General features: G+C 43.7%; 1 protein-coding gene across 2 annotated transcripts in view; it reads right to left on the minus strand.

Moving 5' to 3' along the window:
* LOC308367221 (matrix-remodeling-associated protein 5) overlaps positions 1-17,770 on the minus strand; it is a 39,878-nt gene that overhangs the window by 19,707 nt on the left and 2,401 nt on the right. For both annotated transcript variants that reach the window (XM_080841059.1, XM_080841058.1), the window contains exons 3-4: positions 17,385-17,514; positions 16,369-16,759 (exon numbers count right to left, since the gene is read on the minus strand). In XM_080841059.1, the coding sequence (XP_080697185.1) occupies positions 16,369-16,759; positions 17,385-17,514 (521 nt within the window). The remainder of the gene's footprint in view (positions 1-16,368; positions 16,760-17,384; positions 17,515-17,770) is intronic.

Here is a 17,770-nt window from a genome sequence, read left to right on the forward strand (position 1 = left end):
ACATTTTGGGCCACAATAGAATACAGAGAGGGATTGCATTAATGTCTAATGCATTCTACATCCATGAAGGCTACTGGTCTTGCGTTCTTTCTCTGGAATATCTCATTTTGTCAGGATATCTGCACATGTAATCACCAGAAGCCTTGTGTTACGTAATGTTTAAAAAGCCTAAAAACGCTAATCAGCGTTAAATAGTACCCAAGACGAACCTAATAGGCTGTTGCAATAAAGCTTAAAGGTGCCATAGAATGCATTTATTCAGTATTTAAAATTGGCCTTTGAAAAATACTGATGTTGGAAAAAACTACATTCCCTGTTTATTCAGTCGGGCAAAAACTTCCCCAGGTCTTTCGAGATGTGGCTCAACCGTATTGGAAAAACAATCACATTGTGTAGTTATAGTAAAACGGACTTGTATGCAATCCCCAAACATGCGCTCGATTAAGCGCTGGAAAGTGCCTGGGGCATTACAAAGGCCAAAAGGCATTCTGTTAAACTCGAACAGGCCAAACGGTGTACAGAAAGTAGTCTTTGGTTTGTCACTTCAACAGAAGCTGTTTAATATGCGCATTCAAAGTCTCATACTGGGAAGGTGGAATTCTCCTGTAAGGCTGGCGGACAGGAACATCGTTCGACAATGGGATTTCATGGGCGATTAAGGATGTGCATTCCAAGTCTCCTTCGCTTCGGGAGAAGATTCTGCTGTATTGAGCGAAAAGAGCCTGGGCCTGGGGAACTTGGGGCTGAGATAACTACGAAAAATCAGGCTTAGTGAATTCGGGTGTACTGGGGCGTTCGACCACCTCTTGCGCAGAGACATAAGCCTGACAATCTTCCCATGAAGGCTCAATGGAGTTGGGGGTAGTTGTTCCCCCAGCTAACGCCGTCACCACCGGTACAGTGCCAATGGTGCTACCAGGGGGAAGCCACACCTCCATGTTACTGCCATTGACCACAGGTGCATACAGGAGACCCTTCTTGGCCACCACGAGAGTAGGGGATACTAGCAAGCCTTCAGGCAATTAATCGCATGTCTGGCAATAGCAGGCTATGTGTCCTGGTTTATGCATATAAGAGAAATAGGCTGACCATCAGGTGTCCTTTTATAATGGTTACCCCTATGAGATGGTGGAGCCTGCGATTGGCCACGGGTGGTTCCTAGCTGCCTAACAAGCATGTCCAATTGGGCTTGTTGCTTAAGGACCAGGTCTTTCAACTCTGAAAATTCTGAAGATGGAGTAGCTGCATACTGCGATACTACCTGTGCTTCACTGCTTCGGCCTGAGATATGATGTCTACGGTTGCAATCCCTGTGCCCCCCCTCCGCCCACCTAATGGCTTCTTTCCGGAAATCTTAGAGAGATAACTCCCCATTTCCCCACCAGTCTCTTAAGTTCCCTGCGTAACATAGGATCACAGACATTCTTGCAAAACTGGTCCCTCAATACAGTATCAGGGTTACGAAGTGAATCACTATTTGCCTGTTTTACCTTATTCATCAGTGCCATTAACTCTTTGGTGACTGCCCCAAAATTGACAATTTTTAGTGACATTTTTTGTAAATCTTGGATATCTCTGCAAATATTGAACATAACACCATATATTATGATTCATTTTAAAGGGTGATGAATGTAGAATCAATTTAGAATAGATTTTGAAAAATAATTCTCTCAATTTAAATTATTAATACATAATTTATGCTAATTTATGCGGCGATATTTCTGAAATAAAACACAAAATGTAGGTGTAATCTGCTGTGGTTGCCATCATGTTTAAATTACTGCAATTGTGCAAACGCTAAGTTTTAGTATATATTGTAAGGAATCTTCCTGCCAAGTTTGGAGTCAATTTGAGAAAATCTTCATCTCCTTTCATGCATCTATAGGTCGCTGAAAAAAACGGAAAAACATATTTATTTAGAAAAAAACATAATTTTTTCCCAAAAAAATATATTTTCTGTATCTTGTTGAAACGACAATGTATTTGCCTAAATAGATATAAAACATGTCACTATAGAACATTTGAACAACATGAACAACAATTATTTGATCAGGTTACTTCAATAAACAAACATGGCATGGAAGGTCAAGAGTGACCTATTTGTGGTAGCCCTTACTGTGCCAAACTTGAAAACTACAAAGCTATTACGAGAAATAACAACACAAATGCAAGCATAGAAATATATAAGCATTTATTTTGGTTGATCAAGATACAAAACAAAAGAACTATGAGACAGAAGTGATAGCATTGTATAAAATAATTTGTATCGCGATCTAAATGCGGGACATATGACACGAACGAATGCATGAATGACACGTCATTCCACGTGGAACCAAAACACTGGAAACACATCGGTTATTTCAAGAAAACGTCTAATAACTTCCAATAACCCCTTCCAAATAATAATATAATGTTCAAACGTTTAGTATTAATACAAATTATGTATATATTGATGGCGCAAAAAATCGGAAATTGTAATGTAAGGATAAACAGCGTGTCGTTCAGAAGTCAACATAGACGCATCTCACCTCAATTCTTGATCAGATCACAATCATTCATTAACAGATTGTCAAGTTCTTACTCTTCTCCACTGCTCATCCTACCAGTTGAACTATCTGCATCGTTATCCTCTTCATTGTCCGTTTGTAAACAAAGCTGAACCGCTTGATCGAGCGTATACACTTTGCTTGAAAACGCCATGTTTGAAATGAAGCGCCGTCAATTATTTTTTCCGGTAAAACGTCTCTAAACCAATGGTATTTGAGATTGGGTACTCAAATAAAATACATCCTTGTGATTGGACAACTGTAAACAACATTTTCAGTACCATGGGAACGAAGATTGAGTGAAATAGAACAAGAATGCAACCAGATACGTGACCAGTCATGAGTGACCGAAATTTGAATGGACCGTCACCAAAGAGTTAATGCATGAGAAGATTCAAACTAACTTTCCTGTTCCTTTTGTTTCCGATCGAAAAAGTGCTGCTGCCAGTATACATACGACTTTGGACAATCATAAAGCTCTTTTTAAACTTTGTTTTCCCCAGTTGCTGTAGGTCAGTACTTCACCCTCTAAGTGATCAAACTAAAACAAAGCTTTTTCAATAGCTGACATGTGCCTCGACCTTATACAGCTTTGGGCTTCATCCACCCATTCTTCAACCAACAGAGACCCTGTAGTTGCAGAGCCGGAAAACTTGGGGCACCACCGCTCCCAAGGCAGATAAAGGGCCTGTTCCGGACGCACCGGCTGGGTGCTACTCCTACTAGCATCATTCCCAGTGCCTCTCGACAGTCTCTTATTCTCTGCCTGGAGCTGCTCCATATGGTGTCGTAGCTGTTCCAGCTCTAATGCAGCCCCCTCCGCATCGGTCATCTCGTTGCTACCTGCTGTTCTCTTAACACGCACGCACACTCAAACACATACACAAAGCTACGCGGGTACTGCTTGACCAACCTAACAACACACTTTTGTTTAACAAACAAGATCCTGCCGACTACGCCAGATTGTGACCCTCCGTAGGATTACGGGTCGGTCATATTGATGCGTTGGAATGCGTTGATGCGTCAGGGTTAACGCATTCCCATTCACTTTGAGTGGGGTGACGTCATCCTTTGCCGAACTGAATTGTGGCTCCGTTTGGTTCGCGTGCGTTGCGTTTCCTGCTTTGCTTGCGGCAAGAGTTGAAGAATGTTCAACTTTTCGAGAGGCAATGCATGCGTTAGCCAATCAAATTCATAACTGCATAACTGACAGGACAGGCACTAGCCAATCATATCCCATATATGCTCACGTCTACACAGCGGCAAGCTAAAAAAAAAAAAAGATGGCTGACCAAACTCTGTAGACTTTTTTTTGGTTATATTTTATTTAAAGTTACAGAGAAATAGACACTGTACAATGTAAAAAAACCTTTATTGTAACTGAAAACTACGCATCATAGGATTTGCGAGGTGTCTGAGCACCCTATCTAATGATAGCATGCTACTACTTACAGGGTAAAAGCTTGCTAGAGAAGTGATTGGTTTGTTGACCTGTCAATCTCACTATAACGTCTCCGATATCAACAGAACTCCACACGCCAGACTCCTCCTCCGCCATCCGTTGGATCAACGTATTCCAACGCATCAATGTGACCAAGGCTAGAAATTGGCACCCGCCAAGCGTCAATGGCGTGTAGATTTTTGGGCTAGCGACTAAATTGTCTCCGATGCTCCGCCACTTGGCGAGTGACATTGCGGAGCAAATCTCCCGACTATTGCGCCCGTCATGGTTAAAAATAGCTTGCAACGCCAATACGAACAGTGGGAGAAGGGAAAGGGTAACATAAAGTTCTTAGAATTTTAATACAACAATAACAATTTGCGCGCGAATACACTGTTCTAATATTTCGCCAGCGAATACAAAGGTTATAAAGTTGTAATATTTTGAGCGTGAATCAAAAGTTGAAACCGACTTAGTTGACCACACGCAAGTTAACGCAGATAAACGAAAGCTAAAATAATGTGCCGATTCATTGCCGTGGCATCACCTCCAGCAAAGGTGCAGAGAACATCTAGGGAGGAAGAAACAAAAGCCACAACAGCAAGACAGCTACACCAAGGGCATGTTGCAGTAGGTGGCTCATTGCGAATAATGGGGAGCCACGGCAGTGGCTGAAATACGTTAACGGTGGTAGTATAAAGGGTGATATATGCTCTGTTTTAGACGTACCGCGTAAGCACGTAAGATACACAACCCCCCCTTGCGCACTAAAATACCCCCCCTTACGTGCTTAAGTGCGTCGCCCAAAAATTCTGACTATGCGACTAAAACACTCCGGCCCTACGCAGCTCACAAAGACTGTGATTGGCCGGCTAACCACAGCCTTTCACAGTCTCATGTTTCCGGGTTAATAGCATACTACAGTCTTTTTTAAACCCAGACATTTTTTGAAATCATGAATACCCTGCAGACCGTCTCACAAGCCTTTTCTTATGGATTAGGAAAAAACATAACAAAAGAGGTCCGAAGACATGAACTCCTTTACAAATCCTCTTTAAACACTGCATGAAATGTGGGATTTACGGCAGTCTTCGACCCTGTGTATTGACCCACATTGGTGTGAAAGCCCCACCACCCCTTCCCCTTGGCCAGGCCTAGGTTTTGTTATGTGTATGTAATTGACCTGGATTGAAAACAACTCCCTCCGCCACTGCTTCACTGATTTAAAAAACCTGAAAGTCACAGGTTCGATCCCCACTAGTGGCAACCATGGCCCAAGTTGCTTAACGACTCTTAATGACTTATCAGAGTACGCCTGACTCTGTATAATTACATGCCAGAAACGAATCTCAAGAACATTAAGGTGAAATAATAATATATAAGTTAGGAACATTACACATAGCCTAAGTTAAAACTTTTAAACACATACCACCATAAACATGTGAGATAATACATCCCACCCATGCTAAGCCATTTCTAGCATAACATGCGATCTACCGTGGAAAACAGAAGGCAGGCGATTTTTTTTATCAGTTCTCACCACACAACGACGTCTCATCTTTGCTCCTTGAATGTCCAGTGGTGTAGTCCAGTGTATACGCAGGTATACGGAGTATACCCACTTATTTTTCAGTCAGCATTGGGTATACCCACTTCTCAAAACAGGGTGTTTATCCTGTGCTGTATGAATAAATAAAGAGTATACCCACTTCTCCAGGGACCACTACACCACTGTGAATGTCGATATGTAATGGTATGGTGTTATTGAAACTTACTACGTGTAAAAAAGACTAGAAATTGAACGTTTATTATTCGAGTCTAATGTTTCTAATGTTGCCTCGGGCGCCTTTACGTGAACATAATTAAAACGTCACATTAGTCCACTAAACAACAGCACGCTCCAGTAACAGAAGAGAAATACCCCAGAGGAGGGAGGAATGATAAACCAGGTACTTGGTCGCACCGACGAGCTAGATCCTTACCAGCAAAGGTGGCTAAGCAGTTAGAAAGAAGCACCATTAGGTACGCAGTACCACTAACCTGAAGAGTGTGTGTGGCTAGACTGCTGACAGTCAATATGCTAATAAGAGCATTTCGCACCTCTGTCAGCGGGAGGTGAGAATGCTAAACACATCGGACCCTCTCGCAGGTTCCTTTCCGGGAAATTCCGTTGGTATGTGGCAGACGGATATTTCGGGGGAATGTCCGCGATCAGCCAGGAATGGTGATCATTCGCGGCTGTATCACAGCGTATACGGGCCCGATAATCTTGCTTTTCGTGCAGTGAAACACTTATAAGGACGCTCAAATGACCGCGAAATTATGGAGAGAATATCCCATTCTCACCCGCGATTGTTTGGAGAGAATGTGCTAATTCACAAATACTTTCATATTCATTTTCCACCACTTGTGAGTCATGGTGATATCATTCATTGAGTTCATATTGACGTGAATCAATCAAATGCACCCGCGAGTTGGATAGAATGAGCCTGGTCTGCTCAAATACAAAAGCTACCATTAACGTGGAGTTGCGGCCAACACGATTGTATTTACAAGCACTGACAACATACACACGATTCTCTCGCTGTTAACCTCTCATCTTTGAATGATGTAACTCATAAACACATCGTTTTGGCCGTCATAAAATATGTGTTAATAAACAAACTTTTGCATAATGTGATCTGTCTTTTTCGCCACTGGTACTGATTTGCCGCGATTGTTTGGAGAGAATGTTGTAATTCACGAACAAATACTTTCATATTCATTTTCCGCCACTTGTGAGTCATGGTGATATCTTTCACTGAGTTCATATTGACGTGAATCAATCAATTGCGACCGCGAGTTTGATAGAATGAGCCCGGTCTGCTCATATACAAAAGTTAACATTAACGTGGCGTTACGTTGTGGCCAGCACCATTGTAGTTACAAGAATTGACAACATGATGAGATTCTCTCGCCGTTTACCTCTCATCTTTGAATAATGTAACTCATAAACACATTGTTTTAAAGCCTGTCGCAGTCATTAAAAGATGTGTCAATAAACAAACTTTTGCGTCATGTGATCTGTCTTTTTCGCCACTGGTACTGAATTGCCAACATTTGTATTTTGTGTAACACATGTATTCATAACATCAAGCCTTTGGCCCACTACACTTTCATGCTCCGGTAAGTTTTTTTCCTTTGTCCTGCTGCAATAAATACGCTTACTTCACTCAAAAATAAATCTACAGTTCTGGCGTAAATTTGCTTTGCAACACGCACAATCCTTAGGGAACCTTAATGAACCGTAAATCAAAACTTGTCTAAAACAAGTCCCTTGTGTAAATTACTTACTTACGACTCTGCGTCTAAAACGACCCTAAATTGGCCTTAAGCGTTGAAGAAGAGCAATGGCTGAATAAGCTTATCCCCAACCGGTGGGCTCTCGCACGCCCCCTTCAGTGAAGCAGAGGTACTGTTTGCCTTCCCTCTGTTTTTTCAATGCAGTTTTTTGTCATAGTATAGTATAATATAATAAGTAGTATAGTATAATAAGCTTTTGAATATCTATGCTGTAGTGTTATTTGGACAAAATGTATCTATCATATAGGTGTCATTTAAAAGCTTAATTTAGATTTTTTTAGCAGACTTAATGCAGCGCTTCTTATGAGGTTAAATTAATTCATCTGAAGTACATTTTTAATAGCCAACTCTTGAATGTGCTATAAAAAATTGTGAATGCAAAAGTTTATTAAATAATTAACGTATCGTGAAGGAGGGCCTTTAAGGATTCCCGGGTACAGCATACAGCGCGTGTTGCGGCTGTCACCAGCCAATTGGGCAATATTGGTTGATTTCTTTTAATCCATTCTGAGTGATTAACAATGACATTAAAATCATAGGTAAAGATTGTTTATATCAAACAATGTCAGAGTAGGTATGAAATGGCAGGTTTCATTTTGGCCGGTAAAAAATATGATTGGCTGGTACATTTTTTCATCTACCAGCCATGTTGGCTGGTAAGCCAAAAGGTTAATTTCGAGCCCTGAATGTGACCGACCAGTTATCACCAGACCTCGCCACCCCTTTAGCTAAACTCCGTCCCAATAGTGGTCCAACACAGGTTCTCCGTCCCAGTAGTGGTCCAACACAGGTTCTTTGGATGAATATAAAAGATTAACTTTTTCTTTTTTCTCATTAAAATGAGGCGTCACGTTGGTCGTCAATAAATAAATACATAGACAATACATTAAATGGATTTAATGGGAATGACTAAGCCGTTGGGTAAGAATCCGGAGCCACTGACCACAGACTAACGGGGGCCTGCTTCCAGTACCACACTTGAAGGAGAGCACACATTAAGAGCTCATTGGCCACACCACTGCAAGCGCACCACTTAGGTACATTAACCCTTCCAACGCGAAGGGGCCCCGTGGGGCACTTGGTGGTATTTTTATTAATAGAATTAAAAATCTCCGCGAGTTTTTGTCCTACAAACATAAAACTAACACCCACAGCAACCTTGAACCCTTTACTTTTTAAATATATACAGTTTGAAACTAAAGTTTAAATAATCACTTTGTAAGGAGAGTATAACTTATCCTTTGCACATTTCAGCATCTGAGTGAGGTTTTGACCCTCCCATTAGCAAATTACAACTATTCATATGATAAGGGGATGGTAATTCAGTGGTCACCATTGGTTCATGATGTGTCAAGAGAACCTGAAGGGGGTAGAGGGCCACAAAGACATTCCAGGGCCATTACGTGCTGGCCATTGTCTTTTGACCAAGGTGTCCCAGAATGTTCACACCTCTCTCATCAATATGCATAGTGGTCTAAGTGAAGAAAAGTGTCACTTTCTATATTACTTATAATAAGTATAGAAACCACACACACTTTTTGAATGCTAAACTCACCTTTTTGGAGCAAACACCTTTGTTTACAAGGTTCAGAGTAAAAAAGAAAACTTCCAAAATATTTACAATGTGTTTTTGTACAAAGTCTGAGCACCTCTAAAACTAGATTTCATTTTAGTGTCTTTATATTTCATTTTAATACAAAACTTTGTTTTACTACATTCCTTTTACTCTCATTGTATTATTGCTGAGTTGTTCTAGAATATAATCATAAATGCCACTTTTGCCTCATGGGTTTTAGTTAGATCAAATATACAAAAATATCAGGCATGTCAAACTACCTAACAGAGTCAAAAAAAGCCCTTGGGGTTGGAAGTGTTAAGAAAAGGGGGTTCACTCTTCACTGCATTATACTGCACATCATATCAAGGGTGAGAAATTATTCTAGAGGAAAACCAGCCAACCTGTAATCTAGGCTAGATTAATACCCAGGCTATTGAGGGAGGGAAATAACGCGGGGGGAACAAATAACAGATTAACGAAACAAACAAAACAAAAAGAAACCCTCTAACCTGTCGCTCACAATATCCTCCTAACCACATATATACTACTAGCCTCCTAGGCTAGAGGGGAAAAACAAATATACATATATTATAAAAGCAGCAACCGGAACTATAACCAAACATAAGACAACAGCAGCCAACGACACTGTATAGCTGCGTGCTTCTATAGCTTCTATAAAGACAGCGCAAGCAGGGGAAATGTGTAAGTGTCTGCAAACACAGCTGGCTTACACTAGAAGCATAAACTCACTCCAAAACAGGATTCAGATGAGCAAATAAGATTTAGCCTAAACCACTAAATGCTATTTACTGCGAGAACACAAAGCAGCTTTATGTTAGCAAGTGTGCTACATAACAACTACAATACGGCTAGCGTTCCTTAGCAGACTCACCCCTCTCTGCTGGGTGCATTGAAGATAAAGTTTTACCAAACGTACCTTCGCTGTCTAAACAGCTGCACCCGAAAACACCATGCACCTGGCGTCTATACGCTGCCATTAACCACAATAACCACCGCACTGCGAGTGGACATAAACACACACACACACACCCACACACACACACGCACGGGTAAAATTTTACCTAGGGAGACCTAAAAAATGCGTACGGCAGGGATTCCAAAATTGCCCGGGATTTTGCCTTGTCGGACATTTGTGTTTCTCTGGGTCTTTCACAAACTAGTAATTACGTCCTTACAAGTTTTGAAAAGGGTATCTCCCTTACGTTCCACCTTCTTGCGCGAGCTCTGACTGTAGAGATAGCTGTCATTGGTCGACCGCCTTCCAAGTGTTGCTGTCACGCAACACTTGACGAGACCACAGAAGGTTACGTGAATGACTGTTTATTTTGCGAATGGATATGCAGCACAGATACACAGGGATGCCGAACGGCTCCACAGGGCGCGTTCGCTCCTCGGTAGTAGTCCAGCCCAGGAGGGGCGCAGGCTCGCAGCACTGCTAGAAATAAGGCACAGGTTCACAAGAACACGAAATCAAAACAAAGAGCCAAGCTCTGAAGGTAAAAGGGCGAACTAACAAAAACCAGGAGGGTAAACAAAACACGAGTCTAACTCGGACATTTCAACTAAACTATACAAAAACAGAACGGAGAACAAGCAAAGGCAAGAGCAAGCAGAGACAGAGAATCTTACGGGAATGCAAGACGAGCTGAGACGTGTGATAACCTACGATGTGCAATACCAGACACCGAGTGTATTGTGAGTGGGGTATAAGAAGGTGTATTTGATTAGTCCTTGTGAACACTTAATGTGATGCAGGTGAGTGAGAGTGCAGGTGCGAGTGATCAATACACCGGTGAGTGTGAGCGAGAGAGCGCTGAGGTGGACGTGGCTGGTGCAGGTCCGGGCTCTGACGTGACATTACCCCCCCCTCCAGGGACCGCTCCTGAGGGCCTCGGACCCCGACGTCGTCGCCTTGGTCTACCTCTAGTCCGGGGTGCTGGGCGGAGTGGGTGGGCTCTATGGAACTCAGCGAGGAAGTTGGGGTCCATTATCTGGTCCCGGAGCACCCATGCTCTTTCCTCTGGCCCATACCCCTCCCAGTCGATGAGGTATTCAAGGTGACCCCGACGCCGCCGTGAGTCCAGGATCTCTCGGATGGCATAGACCGGCCCCTCATCAAGCAGGAGCGGCGGCGGGAGCACGTCAGTGTCAGGCTGTGAGGGAGAAGAGGAGGAAGCAGTGACTATGGTTTGAAAAGTGACATGTGAAATATAGGGTGAATACGGAGGTGTGGGGGAAGTTGGAGCTTGAAAGAAACTGTGTTGATCTGTTTGATGATGGTAAAGGGGCCAATGAAGCGAGGACTTAACTTGCGTGAGAGCAGCCACATCCGGATGGCCCGAGTGGAGAGCCAGACCTTCTGTCCGACAGTGTAGGCAGTGTTCGGTCTCCTTCTGACATATGGGTGATGCTGATGGCGGTGGACTGCCCTCTGGAGGTGACGGTGTGCCTCGCTCCAGACCCTCTCGCTCTGCTGGAACCAGTGGTTCACTGCGGGAACCGTGGAAGGTTCCCCAGACCAGGGAAACAGGGGTGGTTGGGCCCCGAGCAAGCACTGAAAGGGAGTGAGGCCCGTTGTGGCCTGGCAGAGGGAGTTCTGGGCGTACTCGGCCCAGGCGAGGTACTGGCTCCAGTTGTGCTGGTGGCCGTGGCAGTAGGTTCGCAGGAACCGGCTGATCTCTTGCACCTTCCTCTCCGTCTGCCCATTGGTCTGAGGGTGGTAGCCTGAGGACAGGCTGACCGTCACACCTAGGCACGAGAGAAAGCTTTCCAAAAGCGTGAGATGAATTGCGGACCCCGGTCCGAGACCACGTCCTCTGGGATTCCGAAGTGTCGGAAGACGTGGTCGAACAGGGCCGTTGTAGTCTCGGCTGCTGTGGGGAGATGTAGCGTGGGGAGATGTAGCATGGGAATTAATTTACATGATTTGGAAAAACGGTCGACTACAATTATAATGCAGGTGTAGCCCTCTGAGGCGGGCAGGTCCATGATGTAATCGATGCCTAGGTGTGACCATGGTCTCTCGGGAATGGGCAGCGGTTGCAGTTTCCCTGCTGGTAGCTGTCTGGGTGTCTTCGCCATGGCACAGGCAGCGCAACCAGCCACGAACCTATGAACTGACTCGGCCATGCCACGCCACCAGAATCGGTCCTGAAGGAGCGAGAGGGTCACATTGACCCCTGGATGACCTGTGCCCAGTGAGGTGTGTGCCGATTCGATGACCTGCTCTCGCAGGTACGCAGGGAGATAAGTCTTTCCGGCGGGGGTGCCCGGCGGAGCAGGATCTTGCTGCTGCGCTTGGCGAACCTCCAGGTGCCACCGCATCGGGGCGACGATCAGGACCTTAGGCAGGATCTTTTCGGGCTCCTCCGTGCTCACCTCGCTCTCGTGGAGACGTGACAACGCGTCAGCCTGGATGTTCTTTGACCCGGGCCGGTACGAGAGAGAAAAGTCAAAACTAGTGAAGAAGAGAGCCCACCAGGCCTGCCTGGGGTTCATACTGCGGGCCTCTCTGATGTACTCCAGGTTCTTGTGGTCGGTGAGCACGGTGAAGGGGAATCGAGCCCCCTCGAGCCAGTGTCGCCACTCCTCCAAGGCGAGCTTCACCGCCAGGAGTTCGCGATCCCCTACGTCATAGTTTAGATCCGCCGGGCTGAATTTCCGGCAGAAGAAGGACATCCTGGAGCCCTGCCGCAGGTGAAGCAGCTGGACCTGGGAAGAGGAGTCTCCCGAAACACCTCCCGAAAGTGGTGAATGAATGCATCGTACGTACCTCCTGATTCCACACCGTCTCTGCCCAGCGAAGCGCCCGACCCTGGAAAAGGGAGATGATGAAGGCGATCCTCGCCCTATCCGACGGATATCGCTGAGCCTCCATCTCGAGGATGAGTGTACACTTGAACAAGAAGCCCCGACAGGCGGAGGCAACTCCGGTGAAGGGAGGGGGTCTGACCGCCGACCCAGCCCGTGGGCAGGGACCGGCCTCTGAACTGGCTGAATCCATCCGGCTAATGGTCTGGTATTCTGTCACACTTGACGAGACCACAGAAGGTTACGTGAATGACTGTTTATTTTGCGAATGGATATGCAGCACAGATACACAGGGATGCCGAACGGCTTCACAGGGCGCGTTCGCTCCTCGGTAGTAGTCCAGCCCAGGAGGGGTGCGGGCTCGCAGCACTGCTAGAAATAAGGCACGGGTTCACAAGAACACAAAATCAAAACAAAGAGCCAAGCTCTGAAAGTAAAAGGGCGAACTAACAAAAACCAGGAGGGTAAACAACAAGCAAAGGCATACCGAGAACAAGCAAAGGCAGGAGCAAGCAGAGACAGAGAATCTTACGGGAATGCAAGACGAGCTGAGACGTGTGATAACCTACGATGTGCGAAACCAGACACCGAGTGTATTGTGAGTGGGGTATAAGAAGGGACTGTGACAGGTGTATTAGTGTGATTAGTCCTTGTGAACACTTAATGTGATGCAGGTGAGTGAGAGTGCAGGTGCGAGTGATCAATACACCGGTGAGTGTGAGCGAGAGAGCGCTGAGGTGGGCGTGGCTGGTGCAGGTCCGGGCTCTGACGTGACAGTTGCCAGATATGATAATTATCCTCCAAATAGGATCATTTTGAGCCATTGATACGATAGGCCATTTCCAATCTGGCAACCCTGAGCTCCTTCCCGCCTCCATTAGTTGCATCGTTTACAATAGTAGATGGCATCTGCATGCGAAAAAGATGTCAAAACTTTGTCGCAGGGGAGGGGGCGGGGTCTTCTTCATGTGAAAAAGATACAACGGAGTGTCCTCTTTTTCACAATCTCGAATCTGGTCACCCTATGTTACTATCAGTTAAACGCAAAACACACAAACACGTACAACAGCTGACGTGTTGAGCAACATACCTGATACACTAACTGCTACTAACATCATTGCGTTGCATGTCAACAGGGTTTGGAGTAGGTTGGTCAGGAAGAGGTAAAATGCGGTCCTGTTGGCATCCGTTCAATACCACGCTACCTAACCCAAGGCAAAACGTTGCTTAGTCCACTTAACACTCACAATTAGAAAGGAAAAAAAGAGTAATTCCCAACATACCATGTCGCTGAAGACCTCACTCAAGAACACGGCTACATTCTACAATCAGCAATGGACGGCTACCGGCATCAGGACCCAAGGTGGCTATATCAATGCCTGTCCCCACTAAACTAATTGGAAACCAATCTAAGCCCCTACTAGTGACATAAACACCTAAGAAAGGTGACAGAGGTGAAGCAAAATAAAAGTTCCCTACACCCATTGGTCCCACCGGCTTCACACTGATTTGAGGATTTTAGAAAAATGGCTTTGTAACACTGTGAGGTAGTGCCTGTCAATATTGTCTGATAAGCCTTATGTATTGCATGTGTTACTAACTTCCCCAACTGGTGTTGCTGCTAACAGTGTAAATGCTGCAGCATTTCACAACAGTTTGGTAGATCAGCCTCTCAGAGAGAAGAAGGTCAACAGTGACATAGTTGCCCAGACTAAGAGAACTGAGATTTTGATAAAAGATGCACCATGGCAGAATTGGGGCTTGAACCCTGAGGGCCTGATTTACTAACATGCGACCGCTGCTTAATCTGCGTTCGCACATTAACGCATTTTCCGTGGTATTTATCAAACCACATCTGCGCTGGGCGCTGTGTGCTTACTTCGCCCTGTAAAGGGCCTGATTTACTAACATTGATTTGTGAACGCAGATTAATCTGCGCCTTTGCCAGGCACACATTAACGCACAGTGTTTCCCCACGTTTTTATTTAGCGCACCGTTAAAAGACTGGAGAAATTGCCTGCAAGTTACTGCCACCATGGAGATTCGAGGAAGAAAAATCTAAGGTTCAGCAAAGAGGATATAGATATATTGGTTCACGTTCGCTCAATCACTGAACCTGATTCAATGGGTTATATTGTTGTTTTGCCCGCCATCACCTACAGCAAGATGTTTAAAAGAACACGATTATAAATAATATGCTATTGGTGGCATTAATGCATAAACTGTCTTTTATAACAATATAGATGTGTACATGGCGAGATTAATACGTTCTACAAGGGACATGGGTTCACTACAATATATCCCCACTGAAACAAATACATTTACCAAGTAGCCAGGCCTCTCCAAAATCACCGTTGCTCAATCATGGATAGATGGCACTATTCCGGAAGATAAAACTGTCATGGACAGACCACTACCACGTAAGTAATGGTCATGTTGGCATCACATATGACCTGAACATTCATTGAATATGTGTGCTTTCTGTTTCGTTAAACGTGTTTGTGGATTGAAGGTGGGACTGTTTGCATGTGGGGGCGATGAATGGCTCCAATTACGTTCGGAAAGTTTAATTTCAGCTATCGTAGTGGGGAAATGTATATTGACCAGTGCGCAGTAGCAATACGTCGAGTACCTGGGTAAATATTTGGCTGAGTGAGGCTGAGATATACCAACTGCTGATGCTATAATTGTTTGAAATGATCCGATGCCAATATTTGCAATGTTGTCCAGAGTTTACCAACTGATTGAATGGAATGTGATCTCCGGTTGGAGGGTTCCATGTCGTCTCTGATCTGGTTCAGTAATTGAAGTATTGCGTGGCTGGTTAACCTGTACCGTCTAATGATTTGTGGTTCGCTTAACTGAAAATGTGTTATACGAGTTGAAAAAAATATTTCTGTGCGCTGTCTCTGTCTTCTTTCTTCGCCTTGCTCTCATCACTGCTGCCATATCAACGTTTTCAGACTCAATGGAAATGCGCTTCCTGGTTAAGACGTGCTTTTATGAGGCGGAGAATTAGCGTGCAAATCAGAGACGTGCACTCGCCAGGCAGTTTAGTAAATACCACGCAATACATCATTAGGCGCACTCCTCCCATTAAAGTACGCTTCACGCCTACGTTACCACCCACGTCTCCGTGCCATCCAACCTGTTGGCAGGTACACACCCTCAAAGCGTTAATATGCGACTCTACTCAAATGCGCCCCCTTAGTAAATACCGTTTTACGTTTACGACCACTATTTTACGCCAGAAATGGGCGCAATCCTGTTAGTAAATCAGGCCCTGAATCTCTTAATTGCCAAGCTATTGAGTTTAAGTGTGGATGTACTGTATGTTCAAAATACTATGGATTTTTGAGACAAAGTATTATCACATTTCATGAATGACAGTATAACATATTTGCTATTTTACTTTTTGCTAAAATGTGATGCATGTTGAACATTAAAGATAGAATATTTGGACCTAAAGAAACTTAAGTAGAAGAAACTCTCTTTAATATTTCTATGAAGTGTTTTATTAAATGGATAACTGTTATCCTTTATATCCTATATATTTTTGAAATATTCAAACTGTAGCACTTCAAAATTTGGATGTCTTCCTGCAAAAGTAAACACTGCGAAAAAAAACACAGAAAACAAAAGGTACTCACCCTGGTGCTTCTCATTCCACTCTAACAGCCATTTTAAGTTGCAGTCACAAGTCCAAGGGTTACCATGCACAGAGAAACTTTCCAGTTTATTGAGGGGCTTTAAAATGCCGGGCAAAAGGTATTTCAGATTGTTATCCGAGATGTGAAGGTGATGAAGGCCAGAGCCCCAGAAGTTTCCAAGAAAAGAGAGTGTGACAAATGTGTGGGGGTGTAAGTCTCTTAATTGGTTCCCATCCAGCTGTAATAGCTTTAGTGATGTTAGTCCATTAAAGGCCAAGGGCTCTATGAAATCAATGAGATTGTGATCCAGATGGAGGCGAACAAGACCGGTTAGTCCCTCAAACATGCCCCGGTAGACAGTCTTTAACTTGTTATAGCTCAGCTTCAGAATCTAGAAAAAGTAAAAATGTAATGAGTCTTGTCAGACAATAAATGTGAATTGATGTAATATAATAATAATATTCAGGGTTGAGAAGTAACTAGTAACATGTAACAGAGTTGCGTTATTAAATGAAAAAATAAATGTGATTGTAATTGAAAAAATATGCAATCAAATTACAGGAACTAATCAAAATGGTGGTGACAAAGGGATTACATCCTAAAACATCCTTTTCAGTTCAACACTTTAAAGCTTATATATAGAATATAACATTCATTCTATTGCTTTGCATCATTTCGCCGTCTAAACAGGCTCCATTAATTTGGTAGTATGCACTCAGGTTTTGAGCATTTTTGATTAGTTGTCTTGTTTGAATTTGCACCACCTCTTGTCTGCCAATAAAAAAAGTAATACAAGGTAATCAAATGTATTCAGGAAACATTACTTTGAAGAAGTAATTAAAATAATAAAAATGTTAACAGGGAAACTAGTTATCTGTGACATTTATATTATAAAATATATAAAATAGAACATAGTGGACACCCACCTGTAAATGGTGTAAATTATAAAATAAAACATAGAGGACACCCACCTGTAAATGGTGTAAATTATAAAATAAAACATAGATGACACCCACCTGTAAATGGTGTAAATTATAAAACGCTCCTGGTCCCACATGTTTGATATTATTCCCATGCAGCATGAGCATCTCCAACTGAAGAAGAGTTTCAAAATCTGAAGCAGCCACACCTGTGAGACTGTTATATCTATGGAAAAAAACACTGACATGTCAGTATACTGAAGCAGCCACACCTGTGAGACTGTTATAATTATGGAGAAAACACTGATTGTGAGAACATTGACAAGGCAGTATACTAACAACTGGCATAAGCCAGATCACGATCCAACTGTACATGTGCATACAGTCATCACTGATTGAGCTATCGGTATGAATACATGTGTTTTCTTGATCTTAACCAAAAATCACAGTAGTGTGGCGTGTTTGGCAATAGCATATAATAT

This window comes from Sprattus sprattus (genome assembly GCF_963457725.1).
Source record: "Sprattus sprattus genome assembly, chromosome: 6".
NCBI lineage: Eukaryota > Metazoa > Chordata > Actinopteri > Clupeiformes > Clupeidae > Sprattus > Sprattus sprattus.